Consider the following 11,518-nt stretch of genomic DNA (forward strand, 5'->3'; position numbering starts at 1 on the left):
TACATATAAATTTTATTATTTGCTCAGAATTTAAAAGGTCTTCATGTTTGGATTCTCTTCATCATACAACACCGCATTATTATACAGTAAATACATGTGAAAATAATTGTGTTCTCTGTTCGTAATATGGGTTGTGATAATCTTTGTTTAAAAAATGTTTATCATATGTGATATTATCTGAATAAAGACTAAAAAGTATTAAAAAAAGAGTGCTTGTCCGAATCACCCTATAGATGAAGGCATGTGATTTCACTTCATAATAAGGGGGAAAATGATTAAGGAAGCTTGCGTTGTTACTCGATGATCTGTCTAGGCGTTTCATTTGAGTGAAAAAAATTATAGCATCGATTTGAGTGAGCACTTTATTATGAAATTCTACAACATCCTTGAATTCCTGAATGTGCACAATGATCTCAACATGAATATAGTATGCAAAACAACATGACCCTTGAATCGATTGCCCTGTTTAATCCTGTAAGGTAGCCCCCCCCCCATGAAAATATTGGGAGAAAAACATACTATCCACCTATCTATCTATCTATCTACCTACCTATCTATATACCTACCAACTAAATTTGCCATACCGCATCATTCCGTCATACCGCAATTTTAGCATCCCCACCATTTTATCATTCCGCCATTTCACCATCCCGTCATGTCATTTCGTCATACCGACATTTCACCATCCCGTCATACCGCCAATACACCAACCCATCATTCCGTCATATCGTCATACCGCCATTTCAGCATCCCGTCATACCGCCATTTTACCATCCCGCCATTCCGTCATGACATCATACCGTCATTGCACCATTCTGGCAGTTATACGGCGTCAGCGGCGCAGTAAAAATAATGCGAGGTCATTATGCGGCGTTCGATATGAAACTCGACATTATATTGCAAGTTAAAATGCAATGTTTTATTTCATCACTTGCAAGTTTGAATCCTTTGGGTCAACATGAATACTCGCGATACAGTAAAGCGTTACTGTTGTTCACTGTGAGAAAAGTCATATAGTCGAAACTACAACTTGAAGAGGCATCAAGAGATGCACACCATTAAATGGAAGATGATGGATATGTGACTGATTACAATGAAGATTCCAGCATTGTTGTGGGAGAAAGCGACGACGAAAACACTGAAACAAGTGATTCTGATTTGAGGAAGGAGAAGATGAATCAACAAATTGAGAAATCATTGACGAAGACGAACCAGCGGACAACCTGAGCTGAAAAGTACGATGAATATATATATCCAAGGGTATTCGTGGTGACGAAGCCAAAAGAAAGGGCTCATTTGAAAGTACTATGGGATATTAAACGCATTTTTTTTCGAACGCAACTCCAATTTCTTAAGGCATAACTTATTTCTTGAAGAAGAGCAAACCAATCAGGAAATTATATAATGTGTCAAGGAAAGGGTATGGATGTCCGGAAAGCAATTCAACGAGTTCTAGCCAGACATGGGACAAAATTCGACGGACTGTTCCAATATCAAGCTGAAGATGATGCTGATGGTGACGAAGATTATGGAAGGGACTGAAGATAACCGAGACCAGGACGAGGGGATCTACTTTATCACAAATCCATGTGATAAATGTACTTTGTTTTTATTATATTTCAAAATACATAACTTTTTACATTATATCCGACTCATGACCTACACAGTTATGTTATACAGATAACAATGATAAAGAACTAATGCACTTATCATATCTATTTCGCAGATTATTTATTTTATTTTTTAAATTATTTATTTATTTAGTTTTATGTCAACAGGATAGCTCCATCAGTAATTTACATACTGTTTTACAAGGGGGCGCTGCATAACATATAGAATTACAAACATAATAAACAAAATAAACGAAAAGAAATACTAAAATAAACATAGTGCAATCTCTGCCAGTCAAACCTATCAAGAAAATCATATAAATACAAAATTTTGAAAAAACAGATCGTTCCATCTAAAAAAATGTGTTAACATAAAGGAAAATCATAATGAATATATAAAAAAGAACATATTTAATAAATAATGGGTGGTATAATTTACATTCGATATTTTAATTGGAATAATAAAATATCTGATACATCAACATCACACTGCATTCATCGTGTTTTTCATTTTATTGTATTTTAACAGAGTATATCATATTGTATAATTTACATTCTACATTTTAATTTGAATAATAAAATATCTGATACATCAACATCACACTGCATTCATCGTGTTTTTCATTTTATTGTATTTTAACAGAGTATATCATATTTTCATTGCCAACCTGCGTGAGATTTGGTCTACCCCTGGGTCATGAAAAAAAAACCACAATTAATATGTGGATTGAATGTTAAATGAGAGATGAGAAAATTTGATTTGTCGGCATGACGGATTTTCGTGTGTTGGTATGACGAGTTTTAATGTTGGTATGACGTTGGTATGGTGTCCTATGGGTTGAAATGGAAGTATGACGGGATGCTGAAATGCCGTATGTCGACTAAACTGAATATGGGCTATCCATCCGTTTTGCATTTTTTGTGTTTTATACAGAAAATAAATACTATACTATACGGTACGAATTTTCCGTGTGAAAGGTCCGATGATTCTAAAGACGAATAGCAATCATCATTATAATGATGATTCAAGATTTACGTGTGAAAGGGCCCTTGTACCACGATCACATTTGCTCTACGGCGGCCGTACGGTGAGTCGTAAACAGCCGTTTGATTCATTTTTTCTAAAACCACTTATATGTAGCTGGTGCAAACAAATGTTAAAACGGCTGTTTTCGACTCGCTGTACGGCCGCGGTAGAACAAAATGTTACCAAGGTGTATAGTATCTGTCACCCGCTTAGGGCCCATAGCAGAGAGACTTGTGTTTAAACGCAATTTAAAAAAAAATACAAGCAAGTCCCTAGTTTCTGATGAAAGTCAAGTTTCGTTTTACTTTGTGGACTCTTATTATTTTGTCCACAACCCTTATTGCAACGTTCCTCGGATGCGTCACGTTCAAGAATTATTGTTATTGTCTACAATACATGTACCCCTGGACATGCATCGCAAATTAATGGTTTTTTTTTTGTGCTATGTTGTGATCATACAGAACGTTATAGGGAGTTTTCGCTTTCATGACGTATTCGATAACATAAAACAATGTATCGTCAATGCCCTTTATGACAAAGCACAATCAAGAAGTCTTTGTCGAAAATTGGTTAAACACAGCAGCAGTTTTGTCCTAGAGTCGGGACCAACGACGTATATGTAATTTCCCGTCACTCCAAAACTTAGGACGAAACTGATATTCCGGCCGGTTCGCCAGGGGCAGTTTTCGACAAAGACCTCCCTGTCCTTCGACAGGTGTTATAATATATTTACTCTGTTCTTGAGCCCTCCGATGGTCGTGGTGTGAATACTCTATATTTGATCCTTATGCAACTGGCCTCGGATGCGTCACTGCGCAATTATTTTTATTTCAAGGATTGTTGTCGTCTACATGTACAGCAGCTGGGTAGGCATCCCTAATTAATGCTCGAAAAAATGGTTAATCACAAACAGTTTCTTCCAAGAGTCGAGGCCAACGACATACTTGCATTTTTCGTCAGCTCCGAGACTTACGAAACTGTTGTTCCAGCAAAGTTCACCAGGTTACGATCAAGGCCCCAAGCTTGTTTTTCTCATTTGACGGGCTTTTCAATACATTTACTCTGTTCTTTTAATATCCTCTGTACGTTGCGGTGTGAATACTCAATATTTACTATTTATGCAACTGGTCTGGGATGCATCACTTTACCATTATTTTCATTTCAAGGATTATTAAAATGCTTCTATTTTGTTCTGTGTTTTGATAACTAGGGGCATTCTATAGGTCATTACCACCTTTCTATAGTTTATTATCTAAGTGTAATGTTCATCATTGAAATGTATACGTACATCATGCATTTACAATTGGTGAGTTAGCGTACAGTTATGGATTTTGTGATAAATTATGAATTTTGCGATAAATTTTCCAATCCAATCCAAAGGTCATTTGATATAGCGCCATTTCCTTTCGGTAACAAACCGCTGCGCACACACTTTGACATAATAAATAGAAAATGATATATTATTCTACCCTTCTTTCTTTTCTTTTTTCCTTTTTTCTTGGTCGTGATTTTTTTTTTTTTTGGGGGGGGGGGCTAGACCAAGCCCTCCCCCCTCTATACGCCACTGATGATACTCAAATCTTTATTCATCACCATGTTCACGAACCAACAACAACCCGTAATAGCTATAGCTCATTAAAAAATAGTCTTTCGCGGTGATTAAAACGATGAAGAAAAAGAAACGAAGTGTTGCAGAATATCCATGCACGATTCCGCGAAAACATGTCGATCTCACCGATCTTCGAATAATGACTCGTGTCATTCATGATGTTTTGCAATTTCAAAGACTACTTGGGTCGACTGATACTTTTCAATAAGTGTTTGTCAAGATTATGATTAAGTAGAAATGAGGGTTTGGACTGTGAGCGTCGCGTGTCCAACTTTTGCGAAAGCATTATTTTGAACAAACACACTGAGAAATTAATTTCTACCTTTTGGAGTTGCAGCTTCCTATATTTTTAATGCGTGTAAATTACATCGATCAGCATGAATTCACGTAGGCAAATTATATACAGATAAATATTGCTGTGCATTTGTTGTAATGTGAAATTGGCTACCCCTATTGGGTTGTATCAGGCTATTTAAACTTGCTGTAGTTTGGTGAACAATGGCTCTTGTTCAAAGTGTATTCAGGTATGCATTTAAGCATCCCTGGATATACTTGACTGGGTTGATCTCTTGACCAATCAAGAGTCAGTTGGGGGTAGCAATTATGTACCCCCAATATAGGAGGCTTTCTTTTCAAGCCAGCTAGAGCACAAATTTGGCGGGAAGAGGGCAGAAGAGATTGAGCTTTTGAAGGAGGTTGTCTTCCCCGTGTCAGTTTGAGTCAAAGTACAAGTGAGTTAATTATTATTGTTATTATACTACTGTATACTTGTAAACTTTGTGTAATCATGTATTTTACTCATACTAAATAATTATTGATGCCTACTGGATGATTTTATATGTAAACTGACATATTGTATGCCTCTGAAGTTAAGATTTTTATAAATGTTTTTACATTAATGTAACCCACACTTACCATCAGATCCATTTCATGATGTTGATTGTTTGTTTTATTTTTCCCTTTAGCTCAACCTCACTACATGTATAGAGGATGTTTGCATCTACGCTGTAGGCCTAATTGCCAGAGTAGAGTAACCTAGAGATATTGAGAGTAGTGGGCGGTGAGTTATTTTAATTGGATCGTATTGCAATAAAACATGTCTTTTATTATGTAATATTCAGGAATTGTTTTTTTGCATTTTTATCCAAACTGCAGTTTAGTTATAGATTATATAAATATATATTTTTATTAAGCCTCATGTGTGAAGCAAGAATAAAGAAATGTCATATTGAGACTTATAATCATCATATTGTGTAAACTATTTATTGAAATAATTGTAAGTTATCACATGGAATAAATGTTGTACATGGGTCATATAGATGTTATTTTATCAATATATATTTACATTGTATTTTTATTATTCTTTGTCTCTGCAGCGAGGCTGTTTTTCGTAGAATAAAATACCGACTACTGCAAACCAGTCTGAGCTTGGCTTTCTTTCACATTGTTTTTCTATTCTCTTATCATCTCCTAGTGAATTAAAAGGGCACTATGACATGATTAATGTAAGGATATTATTATTATCATAACTATCATCATCATCATCGTCCCCATCTTCATCATCATTCACTCTTTTATTATCTGAAGTGATATTTATCATTAAGACTTACCACTTTTTTAATTATACAATTTTGCACTTTAAAAAATCATTTCTCTCCTTGTTTTTTTTTTCTCCGAGTAACATTCGGTGCACTTTATCGTGACTTTTCAAAAACATTTCTTGGAGGATCTCGTCTGTAAACCTTCGTTTCATAACAAATTTCGCCATCTAAAATTAATATAATAATATGATTTTATACACTGTTGTAAATTAGAATGAGTTCTCCTCCCTCACTCTTTCTCTCTTTATCACATGCATATATCCCGCACTGCTCTCTCACACACACACTCACGCAGTGGCGTACGGTGGGTCAAGGCATGGGGGGGGGCACCAGCAAAAATTTTGAGTCACTTAGTGAGCGCTTTCAGTTGCTATGTATACTGACCTAATAGAGACATTTTAAGTAAAGTGCATTCAACGGATATGTATGTCACTGATCAAATAATGCGAGCGCGAAGCGCGAGCTGAAAATTTTTGATATTCAGACCAAAAAGGGACATTATAAGCAAATTTTTGCAATCATGATACGTACCTGTCTCGCTAAACAAACAATGCGAGCGCGAAGCGCGAGCTGAAATTTTTGAATATTTTGACCTCAAACAGGGATATTTTAAGTACTATTTGTTATGGAATCCATTAAGAGCATACATATCTCACCATATAGTCATCTAGTGCGAGTGTCAAGCGCCTGTGACTTTGTTAAATTACATCTAAACACACGAAGCACTTTTTGTAGTCGTAATTGTGATTATCATACGCATCGCACTAATCAAATATTGCAAGCGCGAAGCGCAAGCTGAATATTTAGGAAATTCAGACCTGAAAAGGGGCATTCTAAGGCTTGTTTGTATATAGGAATTCACTAAGACCATACGTATTTCACTAACCGAATGACGCGAGCGAGAGGCGTGAGCTAAAAAAAAATTATATTCAGATTTAATTTAGAAAAAGGGACATTTCAAGGACTGATTTTAGAAATTCAATAAGAGCAGGCATATATCACTAATCCACTTATGCGAAAGTAAGCAAGGACAGGAAATGGTTTATCTTAAGACCTTAAATCACTTTAAGTAGTCATGAAAAAGGAGCATATGTCCCTGCATAAAACAATAATAACTCGAAGTGCGAGGAAATATATGATTTTTGGTGTATATTAATTGTCTTTAAAACGGGAGGTTTTAGTACAGCAGGATTTTATATCTCGTTAAAAGACAATGTGAGCACCAGGAACAATGAACACATAGGCCCTGTGAGCAAATTATGTTCCATAAAGTTATGAATAAGTTTTTTTTATGCAATATAACATAATTATTATTTTAATAATAATGAACAATAATTTTTTCTTTCCCGCTACGTTTTTTCCTTTCTCCTTCTTTTTCTCCTTTTCCCCGTTTTTTTGTCAGCCGATTGGGGGGCACGTGCCCCCCCCATAGTTACGCCACTGCACTCACGCTCACTCACACCACCACGCACATAAACCTTTCCCAACAAAACCCAGTCACGACCAGTCTTCTCGTGAGCGGAAGCATGGTAATATTATGTGCTCAATCAAACTACCGCCCGGTAAAGACTTCTCCTCTGATCGCATCACTTGTTCCGAATCCTCGGATGTAACAGGTTGCTCTCTGCATCCTCCGGTAGGCCTACACGTCAAAGATCTTTCTGTCATTTACCAGTCCTGGTTGGACAACTTTCCACCTGAATGTGAGACGAAGTTTGATCATCAGCCAGCCTTGGAGGTGAGTAGGCCCTACTCTCCCCTTTTGGCTTTCACCATACAAATAATTTTTATTAAACAATTTTCATGCCAATTTCATTTAAAAGGCATTTTTAATCAACCTTAACTGCAACTCTTGTAGGATTATGACTTCGTGGACGTCTGGATTCATTCCTTTCAGTCTAATGGGACGTTGCGATTAACTTGTGATCAATTTCATGTCTATTTTCGGTCACTAAATCACTGTTTTGCACCTAATTGTAAAAAAGCGATTAATTTGCTTCTTCCAAAAAGGAGTGTAAACTAATTTTGTTATAACAAAATATAAGAAAATAACAAAATATAAAAATATTGGGTAAATATGCTCCACGAGGGTATATGTATCCAACCAACATTGGGCATTTTGGGGGCATTTTTATTTATCCAGTGTGATGACAATTTTGCCCATTTTAAAATAATTAATTGCTGCTTATTTTTTAACCTTATTGGACACTATGCTTTCCGCATTGGGTAAAATACTGCCCCACATTGGTTGGATACATAATAACCCTCGTGCTGGTAAAAAAAATTTGCCCAATATTTTTAACATTGCAATTTATCCGTATACGGATTTTCATCTTTCGACTTTAAAATTGCAACAGAATATTTACAATAATTGATTGCAAATATTTTCTTGCAATGCCACTTTATTCTCATACCGCATTTTGGCACGAATTTAATATTACCTCACTGTAGATTAATTACACCTCCTTATTATCCAACCAAGTGGTAGGCCTATATCAAATAAAATGGTTTTAAATTATTTGGGGAGAAGATATTCTTTCAGGATGTATAGGGTGTAATAGTTGTACCTCCATCGCTTAATCTTTCGGGGTATTTTTTTTCTTTAAATTTACAATTTTGTTAAGATGTATTTTCTTTGTATGTATACGCTCAGAGTGTATCGTGGAGTCCATATTTGCCGTTGTTTAGGGGCAAGAAGGTCTTAGAAGATTTTAAAATTGCTTGCATTCCATCCTCTCTCTTCTGTAGATGCTAACCATTTATACCCATCCACACTCCAAAAATTGCTATACTGTATATACGTCGCTATATTGTATTCATTCATTCATTTATTCAATTTTTCCAACAAAATTTAGAAGCAATAATTACAATAAATAAAATATAACATCAGAAAATACAAATGACATAAATATTACGTGCTGCACGTTTTCAAATTTCCATTTAATTCCTGCAAAATACGCTCCTCTGTTGATGAAGGTAATTATCTAACGATCATTGACAGATTTAGGATGGATCACAACGTGTGAAATATCTATAAATGGTGCGTGGGTGTTTTCTTTTTCATGGAAGATTGTGGCATAATGAATTGCAAAGTTGAAAAAGGGATAAAGAATAACAAATCATAAATTACCATAATATCTGTGAGAATTCTGAGATAGAAGAGATATTGAAGATTTAAACGTTGGTGTTTGGAAATTTACTTGGCAGCGATTTACACGATGATGCAAAGATAATCCTTTTTATATACACAACAGAAAAGTAAGGCCACCTAAATCAAAATGCGGTAACTTTTGGACACAATATTTTTGAGATATACTTTTTAGGTAGTATTTTACCCTCAATAAACAACATCTGGCAAAAAATGAGATTGATCGGTTACGTCATACATCATGAGTAATCAAAGGTTGAATTAAAAATTACAATTTTTTGAAAGTCACAAGAGTAGTTTTTTTCAGATTGTGTAAATACAAGGTTGGGCGAAGGTTGTTTTTTGGTGAATGTTATGGTGCTAATGCTGTTTTCTCATCTATCATTTAGCCACTCCACACACAATTTGATAATGTACAGTATGTTCATGTTTGAGTGAGCATATTTTTTGTGGCGTATAATCAAAGGGGTTTATGGTAGTATCCTCTATACAACTTTAAAAAAAACATGTTGAAAACTTGAAATTGGAAAATGTTAGTTGCCCCCTCCCCAATTTCTCGCCCCCCCCCCTTCCTATTTTCAAATTCTGGATTAACAACTAATTTGTCCTTGAATTCAACTGATCCTGCATGAGAAATTGTTAGGAACAGGATGCATTTATGCAATTTTTAAAATTAAATAACTTTGTTATTTGTTATCCGATTTTGATAATTTTTTCAGCATTTTGCTCTGTAAATTTTACACTATTTATTGAGATATAAATATTTCCAGCCTATCCATGCCTTTATTAAGCATTAGACATCGGAAATTTCATAAAAATCAAATGAACTATGAAAAGGGTTTGTGACAGATATCCATCGTTAGCATTTTTTTTCATTAGCGTAAAAAGAGCTATTCACATTTCACATTCAAGCGTGAATAATTAAACTCTTTTGAATAATTGAAGCATGTTAATTGGTGATGGGCATAACGAAGAGAAAATGGTAAAATAATTTCATTTCCCAACATGAAGCAATACTTTCCTGCAATATTTGAACATTTTTTTTTCATTGAGCCGTGAAATTAATATTTTCAAGATACTTTTCCCCAAAATAACTCATCATATTCCATAATTTTTATTTATAGAAATGTGTAAAAAATGTATGGAAATCAAATTATAACAAATTTTGACTTAATTCAAAATTGGTTATAATCGAATTTTTTAAAAGAATTGTGTTTATTCAGCCGTGAAATTTTGCAGAATATGTGCGTCATCTTTTAGAAAGTCCTATTTTAAACCTCCTGGCTATTTTTCATGAGAATGTGGAATTCGTTCCAATAAAATGGAATCAAAGTCATGATATTTTGCTTGTGATTTTAGAAGTAACTTTTTTTTTCATTTTTGACGGTGCTCACTGAAGCATGGCATATACAATACATTCGTTACATTCACTCAGACGGTAGCTCATGAAATACACACACGCTTATGTAAGAATATATTAAAAACTCCCAGTGGTTCAGAAATTATAGATGTTTGTTTAAGGGGGACTTCCTATTTTGTTGTGTATAACTTTGTTTTCCTGTAGGTACAACAATGGCATTTCTCGAGGGAAACACAACATCGAAAACGCTCTACCAAAACCCTTACGCTGACCAGGTTGTCATCCACACTATCGTTCAGGTATGGACCACATTCAACGCCATCGTTGGCACATGCGGTAACATCATGATCATCGCTGCTGTTATTATTTATCACAAACTCCGCAATATCGGTAGGTCACAATTTTAATTCACATTCCCGAAATCTCATTCTTAAATTTATGAAGAGGTATAGCGGTACGGAAGCTTATAGGTGTTAACCGTTTGACGAGATGAGAAGACGGATTTGACCTTCTTTTTCGGACAAGGTCCTGGACGCAAGGTGATGAGTTGTTGAAACTTGAATAGTCAACTTGTCTGGGGCAACAGGACAAGATGACAAGTGTTTGACCAACCTTTTTTGTCCTGAATTATTCGATTTGGGAAGTTTCAAAATTTCTTCATGTCCCAATTAAACAAGTTGACTCGCCATATCCCAGCAACTCCTCATCTTGTCCAAAGCAAATCGACTGGCCAAGTGTCAACAACTCATTACCTTGTTTTCTTGTCCCAAACATATCTACTTCTGAATTTTAACAACCAGTGATTTTTACCTTTTCCCCCAAATAAGTTGACTTGCCTACTATTCGTCTTCTCGTCATTTGGCCCGTCGGGTTGGCACCTAAGCTAATTATGAAAAATCTTGATTAATTTTAATGTGTCAACCAATAAAATTATATTTTACTCTCTTGCACGAAATTAATTTCTCTTACTCAAGCATGATAAAAAAACATTGAATATATTTATGGCAGGCTGCATGGCACGTATACACAGCTTTTGTAAATAATGGCATGATTAAAATGAAATGGTGAGAATTATAACGTTTCACAATAATTTGACTGTATACCGTAAAAGAACAAACAATACATTGACACGACTTGAGTGAAAATATTTTCCAATTTTATAC

The 11,518-nt window shown here is 35.1% G+C and overlaps 1 protein-coding gene across 1 annotated transcript; it reads left to right on the forward strand.

Moving 5' to 3' along the window:
- Positions 1–7,240: 7,240 nt before the first annotated feature.
- LOC121423284 lies at positions 7,241–11,217 on the forward strand. The gene is made up of 2 exons (XM_041618618.1): positions 7,241–7,585; positions 10,560–11,217. The coding sequence occupies exons 1-2, from the start codon at positions 7,385–7,387 to the stop codon at positions 10,701–10,703; spliced, it is 345 nt and encodes a 114-aa protein (XP_041474552.1). The 5' UTR covers positions 7,241–7,384; the 3' UTR covers positions 10,704–11,217.
- The last annotated feature ends 301 nt before the right edge of the window (positions 11,218–11,518 follow it).

This window comes from Lytechinus variegatus, chromosome 10, assembly GCF_018143015.1.
Source record: "Lytechinus variegatus isolate NC3 chromosome 10, Lvar_3.0, whole genome shotgun sequence".
Taxonomy (NCBI): Eukaryota; Metazoa; Echinodermata; class Echinoidea; order Temnopleuroida; family Toxopneustidae; genus Lytechinus; species Lytechinus variegatus.

Bases quoted from the DNA above. Each gene is read 5' to 3' on its own strand.
- LOC121423284 (XM_041618618.1), top strand. From the start codon at position 7,385: ATGTGCTCAATCAAACTACCGCCCGGTAAAGACTTCTCCTCTGATCGC. The intron at 7,586-10,559 runs GTGAGTAGGCCC...GTTTTCCTGTAG, and splicing joins ATCATCAGCCAGCCTTGGAG to GTACAACAATGGCATTTCTC.